The 26,513-nt window shown below is 42.4% G+C and overlaps 1 protein-coding gene across 1 annotated transcript; it reads right to left on the bottom strand.

Moving 5' to 3' along the window:
* Positions 1–24,979, bottom strand: LOC132891406 (rap guanine nucleotide exchange factor 2-like). Its single transcript, XM_060928915.1, has 15 exons — positions 24,948–24,979; positions 20,546–20,754; positions 19,989–20,059; positions 11,648–11,800; positions 9,833–9,997; positions 6,022–6,129; positions 5,700–5,903; positions 5,320–5,428; positions 4,705–4,948; positions 3,903–4,130; positions 3,202–3,588; positions 2,809–3,020; positions 2,375–2,498; positions 196–395; positions 1–65 (listed from the first exon to the last, which is right to left on the bottom strand). Exons 1-15 carry the CDS (start codon positions 24,977–24,979, stop codon positions 1–3), a joined length of 2,511 nt encoding a protein of 836 aa, XP_060784898.1.
* Positions 24,980–26,513: the final 1,534 nt, after the last annotated feature.

Consider the following 26,513-nt stretch of genomic DNA (forward strand, 5'->3'; position numbering starts at 1 on the left):
TCACGCCACTATAGGTGATGTGTCCGGCCTCTTCCTGTCCCCTGAGCTTTTGGGCATTGTTAGAGGAACACGAGGTTAGCTAGACTGGCCCTACAAGCTGATGCAGATGTTCATGTGACTGTATAGTGCATCAACACGGTGTGGTGGTCAAGCTGTCATGGGTTTAATATACAAACAGAGGCATACCTGCACTTCTGGGGGGTTCGTGTTGGACAGACAGTATCTGCAGGCTCAATTCATCGGGCTCCAGTGTGAGATGAGACAGGTAGGTTTTGACCTTGTGTTCCATCTGGGCATCCTTGTATACCTTGGCATTGCAGAAGGAATACCTCTTTGCATGCTTCTTATGCCCGTCCGTCTGTACAGCTGCATTGGCACTGCCCTGGCTCATTAACCTAAACACATACACAGGCGTGAGGATCACTGTGTTGGGGCATTTAGTCCACACTGCTATCGACACAGACATGCAGAAAGTCAAATTCCTTGCATCTTTAACATATCATTTTGCATCTCAGCCACTCGGGGGGGGGGGGGGGGGGGGGGGGGAGAGGAAGAGAAGAGCAAAGGGTCCCCCCCGTTAGAGGAATCATTCTAAAGACCTGCCTTTTTCAAGCTAATTTTTGGAATTCAGTAACAACAAAATCAAGAAATCTCTTCTTGCTATTACTACTGCTTTAATATTTAGGACATTTATGAAATCAATTTGCTTTAACACTTGTGTCTAAAACAGCACCCTCTTCACCACACCAACACTGCACTATTGTGGACGTTTTGCATTTTTGCAGTGGTGAACAGGTGCTCATGCAATCCCACAATGCATTGCCATTTGTAGCAAATAGGGAATAGGGCATCAATCCTGACATAGGGTCCCTTTTTTTGCCCTCCATATACTTTCTTGTGTCTTCAGTCACCACCTTCAGAGGTGTGGCCTCTGACTATCAGACTAAGGTGAAAGAGGCGTGGCCCATGTTTATTGGACTCAGTGAGGGTGTGGCTTCTGTCCATCAGACTTACTGAAGCAGGTGTAGCATCTGCACCTGTCTCAGTCAGTCACAGTGAATGAGGCGTGGCCTCTGTACTTGTCTTTCATGTAAAAGGAGGCGTCGCCATTTCGCTTGTCAGTCCCAATAAAATGGGCTTGTCCTCTTTGCCAGTCTTATTAAAGGAGGCACGGCCTGTGTGCTCGTCAGTCCGACAGAAGGAGGCATGGCTTCTGGGCCATAGAAAGCTGTATGCGCCACCCATTCTATTCAAAGCGCACAAGACCGACTAAAATTTAATTCCATAATAAACAAGACGGCTCCGAAACTTATCGTATTGAAACTCCTGATTTACTGTATCTGTTCATTGATGTCGGGAAGAGAGATGCACAGGACTGTACATTTCACTTCAAAATGGTCCTGCAACTTATACTATGATACACATTAAAACTTATAATCCATCCTACAGTTTTATAAATTACTGTGGGTTTCACCTTCAAGACACAGTTTGTCCAAGTCACGCAAAAATGTGAACTTAAAACAAACCGGCAAACTCACACAGCACTGAAAATAAAACCTGGTAAAACATGCGGCTCCGGTGAGTAGTGCAGCTGGAGGTTAAACGTGTTCGAACCTGTCGCTTTTGCTGAGATGAATCATGAACTCACTGGCAGATTATTATTCTGTAACAGATGATTGAAAAATAATCTGATCTAATCATGCAGAATGATGTAGTCATGCTGGTGCAGAATTAGTTCATGCTTAAAGAATGTGCGAGTTTGTATCAGTGACCCGGATTAGCAAAAGTGACTGCATCACACTCCAGGACGACCTCGTCAGAGCAGGAGACACATTCAAATAGAGTCCCCCCCCCCAAAAAAAAAAAAAAAGAAAATAAATATTTATATAAGATATGAACAAGCAGAAACGGTGAGGAAGCAGCTGAAATTAAAGATGAGAAGGGAGGAGTGCATGAGAGCGAGTAGGCATGGGGCCAAGGGTCACCAAGAGCTCACCAGATTTATCCCAAACTCCTCCACTTCTTCTTCCTGTAAGGGACAGCTGTGAATAGTGATATGGGAGACAGAGGAGAAGAGAGAAATGAATAGACTGGGGGGACAAAGAGATGGAGATATGCTTAGATGACGAGAAAGAGTACCAAGGTGAGCAGCACCAGAGGCCCACAGAGACACAAGAACATTTATTCGGGCATGATACAACAAAACATCAGCAGCCAATCAGAAACCTTTAGTGTGTGAATGCATGACTCTCTGCATCCGGCATACATACGAGTGTGCTCTAAGTGCACTAGAAACTCTCCAGTGAAGTGCAGCCTAAAGTGAGGACAGAACCAGACACTTTATCCTGACTCAGGTTTAAACAAACTCACTCACCTGGTGCGGAACATCAGCGCTGGGTCCGTGTTGACGGCGGCCATCTGACCCACGTGTCTGATCTCTTTAGCGATCATACGCAGCTTCTCAAAGTTCACCAGGCCGTCCACTTTTGAACTGTTACCTAAAGAGAGGTTAGAAGGTCTCAAGCTCAAGCGATACTTCTTACCATCAAGCAGTGTGAAACAGGAAGTTGTATTATGGCGCATTTTTACATAAATATTGGGATTGATATCAGTTTACTCTGAAGAAACTTAGAATCAGATCCCATCCTTTTCTGCATCTTGTACCTGGACTGCATCCTCATAATATTTTAAATGAATAAATTGAGAAAAATCTAAATTGCGGTTTTGGTTTTGCAGATCGGTCCATAATATTTCACAGCAGAAGAATATAGTAGAAGTACATCTGCTAATGAATCCATTCTGTCTTACCCTCATGGAGGAAGGTGAGGTCTTTTTTGATAACTGGGAAGAGCGGGATGATTGGCGGCTGCAGGTTCTGGCTGTTGAGAGCGTTTCTGTACTTGGCCATGTTTCTGGATGGGTCGAACAGATCCAGCAGGTCATTAAACAGCTTATCGTACTTAGTAGGAAGTTTCCCCCAAGTTCCTTGCAGTCTAGACACGGGTGCCAGATTTAGACCACTGAAAAACACGAATGGATGGATGAAGCTGGTGTGTAAAGTCTACTGATGGGTCATCTCAGATCTCCAACCTGTACTAACATCTGTAAACATAGCCTTTACAACAATTGGTAATCTTTGGATCTTAAATGCTGGGGTATGTGGGAATTGAGCATAGCAAGCTTTCATCCTTCTTTCCTCACCTGATGATGGCAAACATGGAGTTGAAGTTCTTGCACTCGCGGCAGTGCAGAGCGATCTTAATGAAGTGTTTAATGATCTTCATGCGCGTCATCTGGTCGGGCTCCCTCAGCACCTCAGTGGCCACCCAGAAGGTCTCTCGGTTTATGGACTCTTCGAAGAGCTTGAGGCTGGAAGGTACGGGGAGGTGTGACCGCAACTTGAAGAGGTCATCGATGTACTCAGTGGGCTCGATGGCAGAGAATAACTCGAAGGCACGCATGGAGAGCTGTGTGGCCACTTCCACAGTGCTGAGTTGCAGCAAGCTGATCTGACTCACTCTCTCAAGCTCCTGGGTGTCCTTGTCTGAGCACAATGTCTCCGTCTCCATGTTGCTCTTCAGGTAGTACCTGCAAATTTGGAGGTAGATACAGCCGTAAGGTAGAGGTCTATGATTGCCAGGTCAGTATATCACCTCATGTCATTATTTATAGTGCATTCTGCTTTGGGATGATCCGTTATAGGAAAATAATAAGTAATAATAAATATATTCAATCTGTTGTCTGCTGTTAGAAAATTAATCGACATCTTCTGACAAATCAGTTGAGGATTCAACAGTGCAGCGGTATAAAATAGTTCAAAATTGGACATATTAGTTACACAGAGATTAAATGCATAACTGCTGAGCATTTTGCATGCGAGTGTGTTTAATCTGAGCTCATACCTGCCACTGAGCTGGAGTCTGTCTGCCGGTTTGGAGAGCTGTTCAGGAAGCTGCTGCTGCTGTTTGATTACACCCCCAGATGTGACAGACACCTCACATGGTGAATAAGCTTCAGGTGCGGCGGTCAGAGCAAACTCCTGGACGGCCTGAGTCACGACCTCCCCTCCCTGTTTTGACCGTGTCATTTCGACAATGCTGTTGTCCTGGGATTGACCTACACCATCATCACTGCAGAACACAGCACAGACCGTGGTTAGACATTTAGCTCGGTGATGGTGCATTATATTACGAGTGCACTTTTATTTTATCCACATTCACTGGATATGAGCAATCGTGTGCTCTGATTGGCTACTCTACTACTAGGATATCAACTCATATACTGTGAGTAGAGAAAAACAAAATGGCGGTGCGTGTTGCTGAACCAACCGAGGACAAAATAAAAACTACTCAAAAACAAAAACCCCAAAATGCAAAAAAGCAAGAAAATATGGAATAAAAGCATTTCATGGTAAGAACAAATCTTTTTTTTTTTCAAGAATGATTATTATTAGCAGTTTTCACAAATTGTTACTGTCATTTCGCCGGTATGTTTACATTCTAAGCGGAAATGATTTTGTCGGACATTTCAGATAAAAGTTTTATTTATTGAATTCGCAAAAAATAAAAATGCTCTCTTTCTCAAAATCCAGTGAATGTGGATCGAAGAAAACAGTTATTCCACTCAGTCTTGTACATAGCTTATAGTCAACTCGATTTCGTGGAATAACTGTTAATTATATCGTGAATATATATCCACACTGACTTGTACAGCTTGGGCGGTAGAATACTGGTCACTGTCTTGCTAAAGATCTTCTTGAGCTTGTTCCTCCCGCCCACTGTGTTGGCCATGGCTTTCTTGCTCACTTTGTCCAGATCCAGATCCATCACCTGCTCCACAGCTGGATCTGGGAAAGAGCAATGGCTTGCCTTCTTGAGAATGTGTGGAGCCCCATTCCTCCTGTCCAGCTCTTCCTCATGGTCAGATTGAGCCAGAAGCTCCTTATACACTGAGAGAAAATTACATAATAATTATGTTTGATCATACAAGATACGTTCATTATTACTCATACTTAGAGTGCTGATCTTGGAGCAGTTTTCGCACGAATGACAACCTAATGAAGCATGAAAGTTTACTGATTATGGATTATTAATGTTGAATTTTGGCTTTAGTCAAGTTGAATCCCAGAAAAAGATGAAGCAGATTCCCATCAACACTGTTGGATGGCTATAAAAGAATCCTGAATTAGAAGTCGCATATCTTGGACTAATTCTCAGGCTGAGATCCGTCAGCCATAAATCTGACTGTTTTAACCTTTGGGTTTTTTCCAATCTTCTAATTTCTTTCTCAGTAGATGCGCTTGCTTGATGTGTAACTTACCCAAGAGATTTGTTGTCACAGTAATCGAGAGGTGCGTATTGTTGCGCAGGATCTCATTTGCTTTGGACAGCTGTACGTTCTTAAAGTTCTGCCCATTCACCTCCAGGATCTAAGAGGAACACAGAGAAAACGTACAGAGATATGGATCATCATGTTTTCCAAAGAGTCAACAGTCTTCACCACTAAGCCACCAATGCTGATTATTATTTTTTTTTATGGGGAGGAGATTATTTTGGCATATTTCTGAATAATAACTCATAACAGCATACTCCTATGCAGAATGTGTAAAGGTGATCAGATCCATGGACGTCTTGCCTTGAACCAGTTCCACCTTTATAGCTCCACCTAACCATGCCAAAGCAAGATATCATCAGAAGTACCTGATCTCCACGTCTGAGGCCTGCTTCTGCAGCTTTGCTACCCGACTCCACATTCTCAATGAAGATGCGACAGCCTTTCCCTGAGCCACCGAGCAGACTGAAGGCCAGAGGAGTCTCGCGTGACGGCTTCGTCAGAGTCACCACGCGCAGCTTGGCTTTGGCAGCACAAGCTCTGTTTAACAGTGTTAAGTGGCCAAGCATTTTCTGTTTCATCACACAAGAGCAAAGAGATTATAGTGGGTTAGGGACAGCATTGTTTAAAAAAATCATTTGTACTGACAGGTACATTAAAAAAAAAAAAAAATAAATAAACAGCACTCACCTGTCTCTCTAGATTGTTCTTAAATTCTGTGAGAAAGTGCATCATCTCAGGATCACCCTCAAAGTCACTGAAGTGTTTGTTGACCCACAGCAAGACTACCTGTGTAACCTGTGAACACGAGCATTCATCCCAAAGTTAGAATATATAGTGGAATTTAAAAGTCCACTATCCAGGGTTCCCACTGGTGCTCGTCACACTCGTCATTGACGAACATCCTCCATCCGTGATGAAGAGAAAATTACTAGCAGTCATCACAGTGACAAAGGTATTTATCATTATCATAAGTCATCTTCTCTAGAAAAGCCAGAGTATAAAAATGACCTTGTGACCAATAAAAATCAACTACACTTAATGGAAATGAGCACCAAGCTTTGACCAATCGCAGCGCATCTTAATCAGCCTGGTGCGGTGGCGTAATTGTCCCTGTGTGAACCAAACAATGGCGCAGTCTAAGCTGATGAAGTTTTTCGGACGGTCTTATTCAAACAATGAAGATGATTTAAGGGCTGAAACAGCCACAGGGGAGGCTCACTCAGAGCCCCGACCGTCCCCAAGCACATGGGACAGTGTTAATAATACAGGAGATGGTTAAAAAAATAAAAAAAAAGTGAAGGTGCTGTCAGACAGCAAGCAACTGAAGGGAGCTGTGTTTCAGGGCCATGGCATGTTGAGTCCCCATGGCAAACGTATGATGAAAAACGTGGTGTCATTCTGTGTTCAGTTTATAAATCAACGGGAAAATTGGATTCCTTCACTGTTGGTTGTTCCAAGATCCTTCTCGACTCTGTTCAACTGTAAATCAAGTTTTGTGTTGAAGTTAAAGGCTAAGGGGAGTCCTAATACCTCTTTTGAATAATTCCCTTTAAAATAATCTTCAATAAGCTCAAACTAAAGAGGTTTATTCGAGCTTGATGGTGCACAGCGCGCCCAAAATCAACTCTTTCTTATTAGAGGCTGGAGTGAAGCCCAGATTTGATATGTAATGGAGAGGCCGAGCTGTATCTGTACAAATATTTGAATTGTGTCAGTTTGATTGGTATAAACCTGTATTAAGTCCACTTTGATAAGTCAGTAACTAAGAAAAATTACAGACTAAGCGAAGAAAAAAATAAGAAAAAGTGAAGAATACTTCTTTGACTTGATTTTTCAATAAAAAAGTGGAGAATATTTTTCAGAACCCGGGGGAACCCTGACTATCGTTGTTATTATTCAAATGGAAACTGTTTTTGGAATAAAATTCAATCGGCTCGTCGCAGCTAGAGGTCACGTGCTTGAATACCACATCGCTATGCCATACTGCAGAGCAAGCTTTCAGGTAAACAAAACCCTTGACAAGGTCAAGTACAAACATTTCAGCAGTTTATAGCGCTTAATCTCTCTCCTCTTTGAGAAGAATTGTCAAAGTAGTTTCCCAAGTTAAATTTGGCCTCATTTTTACAGGAAAAAAAATAATTTTATCACAAAGACATGGACTTTTAACGGACAGTGTTTGGATCTTAATGGCTGAACAACATGCTGACTTCGCAAGGTGTATGTATATATATATATATATATACAGGGCTCGAAATTCGCGGTGGTCCGGTCACCCAAGGCAACTTAAATTTTCATTTGGCGGGTAGTTCCTGTCACTAGGCAGCCCGGCTGGCTAGTTGAAAATAAAAAATATATATGAAGCGAAGATTCAGACACACCGTCAACTAAAGCCGCCACATATTAAGTGTGTGCCGTGTCTGTGTTAATCAGTGTGTTTATCGGCAGGACGGAAACTACCGAAGAATTCCGAATCATATCGTGTACGAGTCAGGCTGTCGGTTTTTTCACTACTGCGCATGCGTATAACACATCTCGCTGAATATCGCGGTAATCACGTGTAGCATTGGACCAGGTGGGTGGAGCACAGAGGCACGGCAGGCCAGAACTGAGTTCTCAATCAACTATTTATTACTAGCTTTTCAGCCTTTTATCGCTTCCCACCCGCGCGCGCGCACACACACACACACACACACACACACACACACACACACGTGTTCTGGTTGGGGAGAGAGAGCTCCCTTTCTCTGCTCTCCTCTCCTTTTAAAGGGCGCGGTCACTGGGGAAGACACACAAACACAGGTTAATCCCCATCAGGTGCAATGATTCCACCACTTACCTTCCCTGACTCCGCCCTCCATTCACAGACCGACGCTTGGCCACGCCCCCGCTGCCACATCACATTATAATAGATGTGGCCACATTATTGCCCATTTAAGCACATGTTTTTGTTGTTGTTTACATCTACATCTGCCAAAGCTACGTTGCGATGTGGAATTTTCTGAAAGGTGTACAGAAACCGCCAGAGACGGGGACAAAGCGACCTCGGTCTGAAGAGGAGAAACGCCAAAGGACTTATAAGCAAGCGTGGGAGCAGGGTCGGCCTCGGCTGTGATATGATTTTTATGGAATGATTAATTTTTTTCAAGTTGATTCCTAGTCAATATGAAGCTCCTAATGCTTTCTCCCTCATAAATGGTTAAATACAGAAAGCATGTTGGACATATTTTGGGTGCTATAGTCATGATAGTCAGTATATTTGTTTTCAATACTCACACACCAAGTTGCCAAGTTTTCCAACATATTATTATTTGTTGATATTATATTATGGTGCTCTGTGTTGTTCTCATTTATGTATTTAACAACAGTATCAAAATACTCGGGTCTTGAAATAAATGCACATTAGTCATGAACAATGGGAACGACTCTCTTTTGCGTTATTTTTGACAGAAGTAAAATTCATACATGAACAAATTTTGGCGAGTTGATTTTCTGTTTGGCGAGTTACTTTGGAAGGGAACGAGTCCGGCTGGCTGGTGAAAAAAAAAAGAATTTCGAGCCCTGATATATATATATAAAACCTTGTAAAAGCACTTATTTTAATTCAAGCTGCTCAGCGCAGCTCCATAATAAGTTTTCTAGGTATATAGTTGTTTTTGTAAGGTTTGGTGACATCTTGAAACCAACAATTTGGTGTGATGAAAACGCGTATTTATTACAGCGCATCAGTGGCTCAGTGATCATTTTATGTGGCACGCTTTTGTTTTGTTTGTTTTTATTCACTGAGAAAAAGCGGTCTTTTTCAACGGCAGGAATCGCATTGCTATGGCAACGGGATTGTTTACTAGTATCCTCGTCTAGCTAGCCAAGTGAGATTTAAACTTCATAAAAGTGAAGTCTGTTGATTGGGGGATTTTGTTGCCAGTAAAAATCACATGGTTACAGAAAATTTCTGATGAGATTTTTTTCAAATTAGAGCCTTTATCTGTCACACAAACACAAAAAGAGCTGAGAGGAGGAGGGAAGCCGAGCTTCGTGTTAGCATCGCTGGAAATTGTTCATTTATGTCTTCAGGATGTCGCCAAACCTCACACAAACAACTATATACCTAGAAAACTTTTATTATGGAGCAATTTGAGCTGTTAGAATTCAAAGAAGTGCTTTTACAAGGTGTTTTTTGGTGCATATATACCTTGTGAAGTGGCCATGTCGTTTAGCCACAAAGATCCAAACACCGTCCGTTGAAAGTCAATGTCTTCATGATAAAAATAAATGTTTCCTGTAAAAATGAGCCTAAATTAAACTTGGAAAATTATTTTGCCGATCCTTCAAGAAAGGGGAAGATATGAAGTGCTATAAACTGCTGAAACTTTTGTTCCTGACCTTTTCGAGGGTTTTATTTACCTGAAAGAAAGCTTGCTCTCCAGTATGGCGTTGCTATGTGGTATCCAAGGACAAGACCTCTTGCTGCAAAGAGCCTACAAGACATCTTGATATTTACCTTGTCTCTGAGGCTGGGGTCATGAAACCACTTCAACAGTTTCCTGCCCACCACCATGGGGCTGGGCAGGAAGGTGCGGTAGGTGAGCAGGAAGTCCTCAGTATAGGTGGGGTCCACCGCCGAGTGCTTTTCCACCAGGTACATGATGAGACGCTCGGTTGTGCCCTGTGGGATGGAACAACCATTAGATCTGGCTTTGTTACTGAGTCAAGATATTTTAAGTGGCTAGTTTCAGTGACCTTTCCTTGTTCCTGCAGTCAGCCAAGTGGCTTCACGCGTTTGGTTTGCAGACTGACTCGGACATCACTGTGCTCTGTTCAGCCGATTATTATTTTTTAAATTATTTTTAATGCTCTAGAATCAACTGCAGCATGTGCTCGATACACATCTATGGAATTCAGTCTAAACTGTCGATCGTATGATTCAGCACTGAATCCTTCAGCTTAACAAATCTGCCACGTGAAGACGAATAACACTCCCAGTATCATTTAAAGCAAAGTTGATAAAAAGTCAAAGGCTCTGTTCACACAGGGTTCGAACGGCTCCTGAGGAAATTCCATCTTATTTTTGGTTCACTTTGTTTCCTCTGAGGAAATTGGAGACCAAATTATATATATGTGTGTGTGTGTGGGGGGGGGGGGGGGGTAATTTTAGTCGAATCTGGATTGACGAGTCTCAAATCACACACTTGTGTATTCTTCCAGATTGTTGAGAATTAACCTCTTAAGGTGACGATACACAGGGCAACTTTTTGGGAAATGTTGCTGGGCAATTGTGCTTCGACGCTTTCCTTTTGAAGTTGGGCAACATAGAAATCAAAGTGCTAGCAGCAAATCACATGACCACCTGAGAGTTTCTGGAATTTCCAACCAATTTAATTCAAATCAAAACACTTTATTTGTCCCCTAGTGACAACTTACAGTAAAACATGGCAGCATCTCAACTGCTTTTGCAGCAGTTACACAAGCACAAGTGCGCATGGTGAAAAGTATACACTACCGTTCAAGGGGTCACCCAGACAATTTTGTGTTTTCCATGAAAAGTCACACTTTTATTTCCCACCATAAGTTGTAAAATGAATAGAAAATATAGTCGAGACATTTTTCTGGCCATTTTGAGCATTTAATCGACCCCACAAATGTGATGCTCCAGAAACTCAATCTGCTCAAAGGAAGGTCAGTTTTATAGCTTCTCTAAAGAGCTCAACTGTTTTCAGCTGTGCTAACATGATTGTACAAGGGTTTTCTAATCATCCATTAGCCTTCTGAGGCAATGAGCAAACACATTGTACCATTAGAACACTGGAGTGAGAGTTGCTGGAAATGGGCCTCTATACACCTATGGAGATATTGCACCAAAAACCACACATTTGCAGCTAGAATAGTCATTTACCACATTAGCAATGTATAGAGTGGATTTCTGATTAGTTTAAAGTGATCTTCATTGAAAAGAACAGTGCTTTTCTTTCAAAAATAAGGGCATTTCAAAGTGACCCCAAACTTTTGAACGGTAGTGTATTTGTGTCTTAAAGCCACTGTGCCTCAATATCAGGTCACTTTTCATCTTCTAGAAATGAACTAACTGCAACTGAATGTAAAACTTGGAAGCACATGACACAAAAACTCTGGTTTGTAAGAAAAGCTGTATTGTATAAACGAGCTCATTCTGCCTTAATTTAATTAGTAAGGCTCCTGGAAAATGTCTCCCAATGTCCAGATGTCACCCAGTGAGCGTAAATCCTGTCTGAATAAGGTGTAAGAACAACTGACATGTTGAACCATTAACAAGATTTTTTTTTGCTGTTGTTGAGCTCACCCTGGTGACAATGCATCCTTTTCTGTTGTCGGTGTGATCGAGCTGGCGATATTCTTTAACCATGATGACTTTTCTTTCCTCCTTGTCCTTCTCCATCTTGTTCTCGACTTGGTTAAGGATGCAGCAGTAGGCCTGTTGCGCTATACACACAAACTGAGGAGAAAGAGAGAGAACATGGCAGTATTATTAATCAGTAGCCGTGTTTCCATTAAATTTGAAATTGCAAACTAAAAATACGAGTAACAGAAACATGAATTTTAAAAAAAACTCAAGTTTTTACACTCAGATGAGGTGGTTTTTCAGACTATTTGATAGAGCACTAGTTCACAAAACTGAAGAAAAAAACATTTTTCACATGACATGAGCCAATGGAGACCCTACCTAGCTGAGAAAGAGTGTTCAGGAAGAGAGTTGTGGTGAAAGAAGAAGAAAACTGAGACTTATCCGAATAAAATCACTCCAAGGAACCGATAGACCACCTGCAGTTGCAGTGAAAATCCTACTAATGAGAGAGAATTAGATCTTTGTTCAAATATATACACCAATTAGTGTCTCCGTAGCGATACGGAACTGGGGGGAGGAGTCTCTCTCTGTCACTCATATATCTCTATATACACACTACTAAAGCAACTGTATGGAATTTCCAACAAATTCAAATCAAAACACTTTATTTGTCCCCTAGGGACAATTTAAAACCTGTTCAACTCAACACAGCTGGATGCACATACTCCAGACTTTGCACATGGATTGGTGACACCCCAGAGGAGCCCAAGACAACATTTACAATTTTCCAAAACATGGGATTAGTGCTAATCCAACACACTATTCATTTCCCATAGGCTACATGCTCGTGCTAACACACTGCACTCAGCCTCAGTGGGGAATCCCAGGCAATAACTGTGTGTGTGTGTGTGTGTGTGTGTATGTGTTTGATCGGATACGATGGTTTAACACAAGCCAAATACACGTGATGTGAGTGTTAAGATGGCAGCCAGATGGCTTCACTTGTCTCTACAGCGGGGAATGGGCTATGAGCTCTCCAGATTTTATATTGAGCTCAGTGCCTGTTCCCCACTGTACAGATGAGTGAAGCCATCTGGCTGCCATCTTACCACTCACATAACATGTATTTGGCTTGTGTTAAACCATCATATCCACTCAAATTTGCCCCAAGAAAAGTATCTCCTGACTTTCTTTTCCTTTCATTATCTCCTTTTATTTTCTCAACTTTACCCATATTCCTTACATGTCTTCATAGCGCGCCCCTTCACTGTGATTTTTTTCCCCTTCAGTTTCTGATCCGGGCGGCACGGTGGTGTAGTGGTTAGCGCTGTCGCCTCACAGCAAGAAGGTCCGGGTTCGAGCCCCGTGGCCGGCGAGGGCCTTTCTGTGTGGAGTTTGCATGTTCTCCCCGTGTCCGCGTGGGTTTCCTCCGGGTGCTCCGGTTTCCCCCACAGTCCAAAGACATGCAGGTTAGGTTAACTGGTGACTCTAAATTGAGCGTAGGTGTGAATGTGAGTGTGAATGGTTGTCTGTGTCTATGTGTCAGCCCTGTGATGACCTGGCAACTTGTCCAGGGTGAACCCCGCCTTTCACCCGTAGTCAGCTGGGATAGGATCCAGCTCGCCTGCGACCCTGTAGAACAGGATAAAGCGGCTACAGATGATGGATGGATGGACTTTAACTTCACGACATTTGCAAGACAAATATCCTATTTTTCACTCCACTATATTTTTATCAAGGTCCCTGTTACTCGTTACTATAAAGCAGCTTTGAATGTGGATGTTTTTTTTTCTTTACCTTTATAAAACGTGATTGTTTTTCCCCCGCAGGTGACACTGAGAGCCTATCAGTAATCACAGGGTCATGTCCCGTCCATAGACTGTATAAAATCAAGTTCAGTGATTTCTCAGCAGCGTTATTTGAACACAATCAGTTGATGGTATAATAGAAGGAGGCGGTTCTTCTGGAGAATGCTCTGGGGAAAGGATTAAAGATTCATTTTGTTTTAAATGTTTGCTTCGTCTGCCGAAAACGAACCACATCACGGCCTATAAAAACTCACCGTCCAACCTGTGAGAGCATACTGAGGCCTGTAAACGTTTTATTCCAAAAGAAAACTTGCAGTGAAGTTGTCTGTGCTTTTAGAGCTAGCGATAACATTGCAATAGCTGTGCAGTCTGGTTAGTCAAATGACTTTCTATGGATTTGCCCACCAAGTTGCCATAGCCTTGTCCACGGCTAATGTTAGCACATAGCTAGTTAACTTGGACACTGTTAGTTAGCATGCAAATACACAGTTATGCTAACATGAATAACGTTAACTTATCTGAAGTCCTTTCAGAAATATGTTTTAGCATAATCTAGCCAAATAAACAATGTAGAAATCTTTCTTTTCTAGTAATGTTAGTGACCCAATATGATTTGGAGTTTGAAAAATGTTTGCTAGCATCAGGTGGAGCTTCACTGACTAGCTAGCTTAATGTTAAACCACCATGATGACACAGCATGCGTTCATTTTGTGAATTCACATTTCTGTCTTTGGTAACGTTAACGTTGCAGCTTTTGTGACCTTGAGTAATTCCTATAGCTACTATGTTTTTATTTATTTATTTATTACTTTTACAGCCAAAGGGAAAAACTAGCTAGCATCTTATTGATGATTCTGTTTGGTTGTAAATTAGCACTAACGTAATCAGACTGTTACCAGTACGCTTGCAGTGCTGTGATTTTATAATTTTGTCTTGCTTATAGCAGTGTTGCTGTTGGGCAGTTATTAAGCTCGAGGTGCGGACCTGGGTTTTAAGCAGGTTGGATTGTCATTTTTATTTTCTGAGCAAGCTGCATTTACAGCTATTCCACTGTCTTCCTGATTAACATGCATATATACACATAATGTGTGTGCACACACTGCAGAGCTGTCAGAACACTACCATGCTGCTTTGTGGGGGTGGGTCAAAGTCAGTCCCATATACGTTTTCGTACGTACGTTGGGGAGTGCCTGTTAGAGAGCACACTCTGTCTAGGCCACGGCATGGTGAGGTAGGGTGGCCAGTTCCTTTCCTTGCCGCCTTTTTAACTTCCCCAGTGTTTCCACCAGGTCCCCATTCACTGCTGGGTGGACAGGAGGCGAGCCCCAGATCACCGTCCAAGACGAGGCTCGAACCGGGAACCATTCGCTTTCTGGTCAAGTGCTCTAACTAGAGGTCTGCGCGGGCCGGATTTTTCAGTCCCGCTCCCGCCCCCGCCCGCATTGTGCAGTCCCGCTCCCGCCCGCGCCCGCAAAGAATTATGATTTTCAGTCCCGCTCCCGCCCGCGCCTGCCATATTTGTGATCCCTCACCGAATCCAGGGACACATGTCGGCCGAAACGAATCCGAGATAATTGCAAAAGAAGCATTTTTTTTTTTAATTTGTGATTTTTGTTTTTTTCCATCATGTGCAAGTTGAGATCTTGAAGAATGCAATCAGTATTTCAGATAATAGATTGTTTTGTTGGAAAAGCATACATTTTTGTTGCAAATTGTCTCGTTTTTGTCAGGACTGTAGCCTGCTGGGGGGTGTGGGTAAATTACCATATGGGCCATTCACATGATGATTTAAGTCATTTGATTGTTTTTTTTTCCGCGACTCAGCTGTATGATACAAGTTGAGCGCATGGCTACTTAACTGCATACAGGCGTGTGATTTCACTATGGAATGAGCTACTAAACAGAGTGCAGAGGAGCTGAAACACCGCGAAGCAAACAGACACACGGTATTTACATCGGAGATCACCATTTCTAGCAAAAAAAAAACGCAACCTCGTTTTCCAGATTGAATGGAATACTTGAATGATCGGATGATACACGGACCATTCTAGGATTACATTCCATCGGAGGCATTGGTGTGTGCAAGGCGCTGTTTCTCTTTCTGATGGGGTGAGTTTATTAATCTAAGGCTGTGTGGTTATTTTTGCATGTAACGGAGAGTGTTGTGGTTTGGTTAAGCCTAGGTCACATCCGGATGTACGATTTTTTGGCCGTGTGATTTTTGGCGTTTCCCAAATCGCTGCAGGGGTTTTTTTGTTCACGGAGAAAGACGCGCGTTGGCCGTAAGTTTGTCTTGCAACCTGAAAAAAACGTAAACACCTGTAGAGTTTGTTTGACATGACAAAGAGCCTCTGCGGCTCGAAAATCAGCACATCACACGCGCGCTCTCGTGCGTTTCATGCGCGCTCTCCGTATGTTTCTTGCGTTTTTTGCGTGTAGACCGGCTGTAGGAGCGCGTACTGTACGGCCGGTTGTGACCGAGGCTTTACATGAAACTAGTGTTGTGTTAGTTGTGTCATCATCGTGCTATCTTTCTTTCTTACGGTGTGAGTAATTTTTCAACCACAAAACGTTAAAGTATACTTTAGGATTTATTTTTGTACTTCATAATTGTGTTGGGCATACTTTGCATGGAAGGAAAATTGACGTGGTGATCTTTGTTTACATGAAAGTAGCATCATGCTAGCTCTTAGGGGGTAGGGCTTTCCTTAATGTCATGCAAATGAGCACCATTATGTGCCCGCCCTGCACCCAGAGTAGCTGAGATGGAAAACTTTGAGGGCGATTTTCTCCCTTTCCTGTTTTAAGAAGTATACACTTTCAAAAGGCCACACATTCTTCAAATATTGTCAGATCTCCACATGGAAGGCATCATTGGAAAGCTTAGAAACTGTACTTTCTGAATCTGTCAATAACTCAAAATGCCCCCGGGCCGACATGTGTCCCTGGATTCTGTGATCTGCCACATTTTGTCCCGCTCCCGCCCGCAAATCCCGCATGATGCAGACGTTCGCGTTATTTCTCAGGAAAGTTCTTGTCTTGACACAGCATGATGGTGCCCCGCCCCCTACTTTGAGTGGATTTGAGCATAAATATCTACAGCTCACGTTCACGTTTGTTATTATTTACCTTGTTCCTGAATTCAGCATGTGGTATCTCTAATAATAATAATTAGTGCTGTCAAGCGATTAAAATATTTTATCACGAATCGCACATTTTTATCACATGAGAAACCATTGTAATTCTCTGATCAGCATAAAAAAGTGAATGGGCTTGCTTTGTACCAATGGTGTGGTTGTTTTTTTTTTTAGCTTTTTTTGCAAAGCAGAGCTAGTAAGAGAAGTGAATTGATTTACTGCTTGCGTTAGTCTACAACTCTAATCAGAGAGACAGGTTACACAGTGACGGTAGGCTTGACTCAATGCTATCCCAGAAATCCTTCCTGTAATATGCAAATTTGGCCGCCTCTGATTGGACAGCCAAATTTGCATATTACAGGAAGGATTTCTGGGATAGCATTGAGTCAAGCCTACCGGCACTGTGTAACCTGTCTCTCTGATCAGAGTTATAGATTAACGCAAGCAGTAAATCACTTCACTCATGGTTCTCTTGCTAGCTGGGTGTGAACTGCGAGTCATTAGAGTGATCAAAGGATTTCCCGTTAGGGTGATCAGTGGCAAATTTAAGATGCCATTCCTCACTCAATCTGGCAATCTGACTCTCTCTGCAAATTTAGGCATCTTAAAATGTTTTTATTAATGCTAAATAAAATATCCAGCACAAATTAAATATGATAGACATAAATTAATAATTTATACATTTTATTTCAAACATGTTTTTAGTTAGCGGGACTGCAGCTTATCACCGCCCACGCCCGCGCGGTATATGTGCACTCCCGGTCCCGCCCGCGCGCGCATATGTGCACTTCTGGTCCCGCCCGCGCCCGCGATGAGCTTTCAAAATTTGTCCCGCGCCGCACTGCTTTGCGGCGGGTCCCGCGAGTCCCGCGGGAGTGCAGGGCTCTAGCTCTAACCACTTGGCCACTTCACCTCGTGGGGGTGGGTAGGAGTGTTAAAATAAAAAAATGAAAATGACAATGGCTTTTCTTTTCTTTTTTTTGTCAGTTCAGTTGTGTTTCATTTTGTAACATTCTACTAGGCGTTTATTCTACAGGTTCTACAAGCTAGTCAGTAAATCCAGTAGGCCACTTCAGAGCAATGTGTTGACAGAAAATGTATTTTTAAAAGCAAGTACTCCAGTAAATCCAGCCACTGGGGGTGCAGAAGTGTACTCTTGGTGCCGGTCCCAAGCCCGGATAAATTGGAGAGGGTTGCGTCAGGAAGGGCATCCGGCATAAAACAGTGCCAAATCTAACATGCAGATTGAAAAGAGAAATACCATACCGGATCGGCCGGGGCCCGGGTTAACCACAGCCGCCTCCAGTACTGTTGGTCAACAGGGTGCCAGTAGAAAGTATGCTACTATTGCACCAAAACGGAGAAGGAGAAAGAGAAGGGGGAGGCGTTTTAGGAGAGAGCACGAAAGATGGAAGGGAAGGAGCTTAGAATTGAGGGTAGGAACACTGAATGTGGGAACATTGACTGGCAGAGCGAGAGAGTTAGCAGGCAAGATGGAAAGAAGGAAGTTGGACATTTTGTGTGTGCAGGAGACGAGGTGGAAGGGAAGCGAGGCCAAGAACATTGGAGGTGGATGCAAGTTGTTTTATTATGGAGTCGATGGAAAGAGTGTTGGTATTGTTTTGAGGGGAGAGTTGGTCAACAGTGTGATCGATGTGAAGAGGGAGTCAGATAGAGTGATAGGCATGAAGTTGGATTTTCAAGGAGTGGTAATCAATGTTGTGTGTGCCCCACAGGTTGGATGTGAGAATGAAGAGAAAGAGGTTTTCTGGGAAAAGATGGATGAAGTGGTAGAAAGTATACCGAGGGAGGAGCGTGTGCTGATAGGAGCACATTTCAACGGACATGTTGGCGAGGGAAACAGAGGAGATGAGAACGTGATGGGCAGATATGGTGTAAGAGAGAGAAATGTGGAAGGGTAAACTCCAGTACTTTAACTTGAGTAAAAATTTGACTGTATGACTTGTATCGGAGTAACATTTGACCAGCGGTATCTGTACTTCGACTTAAGTCATGAAGTTGGGTACTTTATCCACCTCTGTGTTCAATGAGTGTCTGTCCACACCCTCTCTCTCTCTCTCTCTCTCTCTCTGTCAGCTTTCCTGGCATAACTAGATGTACTTAAACATTTCCAAGGAATAGGAAATAAGTCCTGAGATCATACTTGAGCATATTCAGAAGTAATAAAAAGTAGTAACAATTAGTAAAAATTAATAAAATAAGTTGATCAGCTTTTGGTTCAGAAGATGTTTTGGTAGTGCTTGGGGTTGGAGGAAAAGTACTTGAGGAAGAGGCACTCTTTTTAAGACTCATCTCATCACATCTCATTATCTGTAACTGCTTTATCCTGTTCTACAGGGTCGCAGGCGAGCTGGATCCTATCCCAGCTGACTACGGGCGAAAGGCGGGGTTCACCCTGGACAAGTCGCCAGGTCATCACAGGGCTGACACATAGACACAGACAACCATTCACACTCACATTCACACCTACGCTCAATTTAGAGTCACCAGTTAACCTAACCTGCATGTCTTTGGACTGTGGGGGAAACCGGAGCACCCGGAGGAAACCCACGCGGACAACATGCAAACTCCGCACAGAAAGGCCCTCGCCGGCCGCTGGGGTCAAACCCAGAACCTTCTTGCTGTGAGGCGACCGTACTAACCACGACACCACCGTGCCGCCCCTGTAATTTACTTAGTTACTTTTAAAATCAACATTGACAACTACACACAACAGAGCGACCTGGTAGCCTGCCGCTAATCCCTTACAAAATCCTTTGTCCTGTTGCTTTTTTGGTGTTTGGCTAAGTTTTGGCTGAGCTGAAGTCCCAGCTCTAATAGTAACGGTTCACCACTGACATACACACACTCTCTTTTCCAGGTTTTCGATGTTTGTTGGTACGTTTTTCTCTTGTAAATATGTGTGAAGAATATTTAATGAAGTTTTGGTGGGCTTTCTTGTGTTCAACGTGTCTCTCTCTTTCCCAGCAAACAAAGAAATGCTTTTGTGCATTCGCAGCATAAAAGTTTCTCATGGATTATTCCCATCAGCTCCGATGTGTGACGTCATGTTGTCTTGACAACCATGCAGTATCGTAAACCATATTCAACGCTTATTCTCGATTGGGTAGAGTGACGAAATACATAAGCGATATGCTAACAATATTGCATGCTAACGAACCAAATGAATGAAATCTGCTAGAAGGGAATAGAATGCATGTTTTTATTCCATGGAAAACTATGTACAATATTTGTATAATAAGGGATGTATAATAAACAATAAACAAACAGTAAATTGACTAAACAGTAAATTGACTCTCAGGCTGGCTTGTTCTCAGGCTGGCTGGTTCTCTCTGATCTTGGTCTTCTCCAACCCTCAAACATATTTCGAACTCGCAGGAAAGGGAAGAACTTCCTCCTCAGTTTTCTGCACGTGTCCCTCAGTGGCTTGCACTCTTCATCTGCTAGTGAAAAGATAAAAGAAAACATATTCAATAAACAACTCATTAGCCACATTTGAGAATAGCTTGTTTGCATGTTATGGCTAAATTATCATCGCTGTATGTGCCACCATACATATTTAAGCCTAATGCCATTTATCATTATTTTCTTCAGCAAAGCAATGTCTATGCTCTTGACAGTGGATTATGTTGCTATTATTAATTAATTAATTAATTAATTATTATTTAATAAGCTTTCTTTCAATCCAGTGATCACACACTAGCGGCAATATTACTATATTACTGGCGTGGGTGCTTCGCGGCTCACGCCACTATAGGTGATGTGTCCGGCCTCTTCCTGTCCCCTGAGCTTTTGGGCATTGTTAGAGGAACACGAGGTTAGCTAGACTGGCCCTACAAGCTGATGCAGATGTTCATGTGACTGTATAGTGCATCAACACGGTGTGGTGGTCAAGCTGTCATGGGTTTAATATACAAACAGAGGCATACCTGCACTTCTGGGGGGTTCGTGTTGGACAGACAGTATCTGCAGGCTCAATTCATCGGGCTCCAGTGTGAGATGAGACAGGTAGGTTTTGACCTTGTGTTCCATCTGGGCATCCTTGTATACCTTGGCATTGCAGAAGGAATACCTCTTTGCATGCTTCTTATGCCCGTCCGTCTGTACAGCTGCATTGGCACTGCCCTGGCTCATTAACCTAAACACATACACAGGAGTGAGGATCACTGTGTTGGGGCATTTAGTCCACACTGCTATCGACACAGACATGCAGAAAGTCAAATTCCTTGCATCTTTAACATATAATTTTGCATCTCAGCCACTCGCGGGGGAGAGAAGAGCAAAGGGTCCCCCCCGTTAGAGGAATCATTCTAAAGACCTGCCTTTTTCAAGCTAATTTTTGGAATTCAGTAACAACAAAATCAAGAAATCTCTTCTTGCTATTACTACTGCTTTAATATTTAGGACATTTATGAAATCAATTTGCTTTAACACTTGTGTCTAAAACAGCACCCTCTTCACCACACCAACACTGCACTATTGTGGACGTTTTGCATTTTTGCAGTGGTGAACAGGTGCTCATGCAATCCCATAATGCATTGCCATTTGTAGCAAATAGGGAATAGGGCATCAATCCTGACATAGGGTCACTTTTTTTGCCCTCCATATACTTTCTTGTGTCTTCAGTCACCACCTTCAGAGGTGTGGCCTCTGACTATCAGACTAAGGTGAAAGAGGCGTGGCCCATGTTTATTGGACTCAGTGAAGGAGGTGTGGCTTCTGTCCATCAGACTTACTGAAGCAGGTGTAGCATCTGCACCTGTCTCAGTCAGTCACAGTGAATGAGGCGTGGCCTCTGTACTTGTCTTTCATGTAAAAGGAGGCGTCGCCATTTCGCTTGTCAGTCCCAATAAAATGGGCTTGTCCTCTTTGCCAGTCTTATTAAAGGAGGCACGGCCTGTGTGCTCGTCAGTCCGACAGAAGGAGGCATGGCTTCTGGGCCATAGAAAGCTGTATGCGCTACCCATTCTATTCAAAGCGCACAAGACCGACTAAAATTTAATTCCATAATAAACAAAACGGCTCCGAAACTTATCGTATTGAAACTCCTGATTTACAGTGGTGCTTGAAAGTTTTTGAGCCCTTTAGAATTTTCTATATTTCTGCACAAATATGACCTAAAACATCATCAGATTTTCACACAAGTCCTAAAAGTAGATAAAGAGAACCCAGTTAAACAAATGAGACAAAAATATTAGACTTGGTCATTTATTTATTGAGGAAAATGATCCAATATTACATATCTGTGAGTGGCAAAAGTATGTGAACCTCTAGGATTAGCAGTTAATTTGAAGGTGAAATTAGAGTCAGGTGTTTTCAATCAATGGGATGACAATCAGGTGTGAGTGGGCACCCTGTTTTATTTAAAGAACAGGGATCTATCAAAGTCTGATCTTCACAACACATGTTTGTGGAAGTGTATCATGGCACGAACAAAGGAGATTTTTGAGGACCTCAGAAAAAGTGTTGTTGATGCTCATCAGGCTGGAAAAGGTTACAAAGCCATCTCTAAAGAGTTTGGACTCCACCAATCCACAGTCAGACAGATTGTGTACAAATGGAGGAAATTCAAGACCATTGTTACCCTCCCAGGAGTGGGCGACCAACAAAGATCACTCCAAGAGCAAGGCAGGTAACAGTCGGCAAGGACACAAAGGACCCCAGGGTAACTTCTAAGCAATGAAAGGCCTCTCTCACATTGGCTAATGTTAATGTTCATGAGTCCACCATCAGGAGAACACTGAACAACAATGGTGTGTATGGCAGGGTTGCAAGGAGAAAGCCACTGCTCTCCAAAAAGAACATTTTTGCTCATCTGCAGTTTACTAAAGATCACGTGGACAAGCCAGAAGGCTATTGGAAAAATGTTTTGTGGACGGATGAGACCAAAATAGAACTTTTTGGTTTAAATGAGAAGCATTATGTTTGGAGAAAGGAAAACACTGCATTCCAGCATAAGACCCTTATCCCATCTGTGAAACATGGTGGTGGTAGTATCATGGTTTGGGCCTGTTTTGTTGCATCTGGGCCAGGACGGCTTGCCATCATTGATGGAACAATGAATTCTGAATTATACCAGCAAATTCTAAAGGAAAATATCAGGACATCTATCCATGAACTGAATCTCAAGAGAAGGTGGGTCATGCAGCAAGACAACGACCCTAAGCGCACAAGTTGTTCTACCAAAGAATGGTTAAAGAAGAATAAAGTGAATGTTTTGGAATGGCCAAGTCAAAGTCCTGACCTTAATCCAATGGAAATGTTGTGGAAGGACCTGAAGTGAGCAGTTCATGTGAGGAAACCCACCAACATCCCAGAGTTGAAGCTGTTCTGTACGGAGGAACGGGCTAAAATTCCTCCAAGCCGGTGTGCAGGACTGATCAACAGTTACCGCAAACGTTTAGTTGCAGTTATTGCTGCACAAGGGGGTCACACCAGATACTGAAAACAAAGGTTCACATACTTTTGCCACTCACAGATATGTAACATTGGATCATTTTCCTCAATAAATAAATGGCCAAGTATAATATTTTTGTCTCATTTGTTTAACTGGGTTCTCTTTATCTACTTTTAGGACTTGTGTGAAAATCTGATGATGTTTTTGGTCATATTTATGCAGAAATATAGAAAATTCTAAAGGGTTCACAAACTTTCAAGCACCACTGTATTATATCCTGATTATTATGGGCAGAACATAGGCTATACATCTCATGGATATATAATTTAAATAATGAAACAGCTGGATTTCAACTGTTGATGGCAATGCTGTTGACCACAGCAGTGATTTCAATACTGCATTTTTCTGACTTTCTATGATGCTACTTTTCTGGCTGCCAAATAGAAATAATTTGTTCAAATGGACATTTGCGCTTCTATTTGGAGGGTGTAGAAATGTTTCTTCTTGAACGTATCATGCCTCTCCATAAATCCAAGTCTTGGGCACAGCCTCTAAACCGAGAATATTTAGGGGTGTGATATTTAAATGATGATGGTTTTCAGACACCACGTTTATCATTCTTATGCCATGATTGGCAGGACAGGAATGTTTCACAAATCACACATGAACACTGTTATATTCTGATTTCTACACTTAGATCTGGTTTCTGTGCTAGATTGGTAAATGGGGGCCACTGTGTTTGTTTATACTTGTGAATAATTAGTGGAATTCCACATGTTTCCCCTATTTTTCTAACCACTGTGTTTCTGTGTAAGCTGTATTTTTTTTTCTTTACGACTATTGATGGTATATTATTCTTGACAAAAATGTGTACATTGTAGGACAGTTGTGAAAAGTAAAAACTGAATCAGGAAAAAAAGGTTGAATGCTCATGTTTTCTGGTCTTGTTCCTATATTCAGACTTTCTGGAAGGAAATGGCAACAACCATTTTAAAAAAATTGGGGTTTTAATATCAGTACAACTTTCATATTCCTCTATCTTGGACATATTGCTGATGGATAAAGATGACACTTTCCTCCAAAAGACAGTGTTGGCCGCAAGTAAAAAAGCCATTACATAATACTGGCTTGAGAAAAATTGCCCTACTGTTGGCTTCCTTGTCAATATTGTTCAACAACTACACCTTCTCCAACAGGTGACTTACTCCATATGGCTCCAAAAAGAGCTGGGAGAAAAACTGTGGGAAACTGGTGTGTTTTTCCATAATTATTCTCTGTATGGATATTTTATTTTGAATTAGGCAAATCTGTGTTGATTTACTGATCATCCCATGATCTCATGTTATTTCTCCTTTTTTTCTTTTTGCTTTGTTTCTTAACTGCTTCTTACTAGTTATTCTTAACATGTGGAAAAGGTTTAAAAGATAATTCATTAAATTAGGTTCGAAGAGCATGCAAATTATGGAACTTATGACTTCATTTGTCTTCAGTATAATAAAACTGTTTTACTGTTTTATGATACTATTATACAACATGCGGCATCAATATAATCCCTTTATAAATATTCAGAGAGAAAGAGAGATTCCTGCCAAAAAAATTCTCAAAATCATCAGCAGAACTGCCTACAGTATAACAAAATGGAGTTTTTACTGTAAAGCCAGAACTACACAAGTCAGACCCACATTCTGCTGTTTTTAACACCACACAGACTAATTAATCATTAATTCAACACATAATTTTTTTTAATTAAAAAAAATCAAAACTCACCAAGTGAAAGCCACAGAGCCATTAATATAACAGTGAGCATGATGAATGGTCTTAGCTGAATTCAAATACTCTGAGGACTTTCTGTAAGCTAATATGGAAACATCATAAAGGCTCAAGAAGCATCATGAAGCTCCGCCCCCACAACATCACATGACAGTGTCACTTACAGTGTTGTCAGATTGTTGAGTTGCTGCAGCATCCTGGCTTTACATTCAGTTCAATTTTATTTGTATCGCACTTTTAACAATAGACACTGTCGCAAAGCAACTTTACAGAACTATATAAATGCAAGATATAAATTTATGCGGGCGGCACGGTGGTGTAGTGGTTAGCACTGTCGCCTCACAGCAAGAAGGTCCTGGGATCGAGCCCCGGGGCCAGCGAGGGCCTTTCTGTCCGCGTGGGTTTCCTCCGGGTGCTCCGGTTTCCCCCACAGTCCAAAGACATGCAGGTTAGGTTAACTGGTGACTCTAAATTGAGCGTAGGTGTGAATGTGAGTGTGAATGGTTGTCTGTGTCTATGTGTCAGCCCTGTGATGACCTGGCGACTTGTCCAGGGTGAACCCCGCCTTTCGCCCGTAGTCAGCTGGGATAGGATCCAGCTCGCCTGCGACCCTGTAGAAGGATAAAGCGGCTAGAGATAATGAGATGAGATGGGATGAGATGAGATAAATTTATGCCAACTGAGCAAACCTGAGGTGACAGTGACGACTCCTGAGACGACAAAAGGAAGAAACCTTGAGGGAACCCATCCTCATTTGGGTGATAACAGACAGTGTGACTATAAATACCTCACTTCTATAACTGTGTCCAATAGAGTGAAAAGGAATGATTGTGTAACCAGGAAATTCATTGTAGCTTTGGCATGAAGCCTATTTTGTTGAAGTTATCAACTGCGATTGAGACTTGAGTACAAAACTGTTCATGGCAACTGCAGTCCTGAGCCATCGGAGCAAAACTGTTTGTATTAATTCTCCAAATCTATCTTCTAAGTGGATCTTTAGGCTGTCCATATGAGGTCATCCTCCACAGGAGTGAAGTGATGAGAACTCCAGCCAGAAGTAACGCATCAGATCAGCATCACTGGTGTCTCAGGAGTGGCATGTGTAGCATGAGAGAGAGAGAGAACGCAGATTTTTAAGTATGCTCACTGTCATGTAATGGTTACGAACAGTGTACATTGTGTGCTGAGTGCAAGTGGGGACTCCAGCAAGACTAAATATGACGGCATAACTAAAAGGGAGAGTCAGAACGTAACAGAGACTTGAGGGCACCGTGGTACATAAAATGCACATAAGGCCACTCTACCATCAACAAACCTGAGTGAATGTGTAAGGGGGGGCATCCAAACATCCCATTTTACCATTACATTACATTACATTACAGGCATTTCACAGATCAACGTACAACATACCCAGAGCAGCCTGTGGAGCAGTTGGGGTTTAGGTGCCTTGCTCAAGGGCACTTCAAAACACTCTCTGGCCAAGAACCCTCCAGATCTGCTACTTTATGTAATAAATAGCTGTTCAAAAAGGCTTCACTAAACAAATATATTTTCAGCCAAGACTTAAACACTGAGACTGTGTCTGAGACCTGAACACTACTTGGAAGGCTGTTCCATAACTGTGGGGATTTGTGAGAGAAGGCCGTCCCTCTGCTGGAGTCTTAACTATTTGAGGTACCAGCAGATAGCCTGCAGCTTCTGATCTAAGTCATTGTGGTGAGTCATAAAGG

Source organism: Neoarius graeffei, chromosome 9 (genome assembly GCF_027579695.1).
Source record: "Neoarius graeffei isolate fNeoGra1 chromosome 9, fNeoGra1.pri, whole genome shotgun sequence".
NCBI lineage: Eukaryota > Metazoa > Chordata > Actinopteri > Siluriformes > Ariidae > Neoarius > Neoarius graeffei.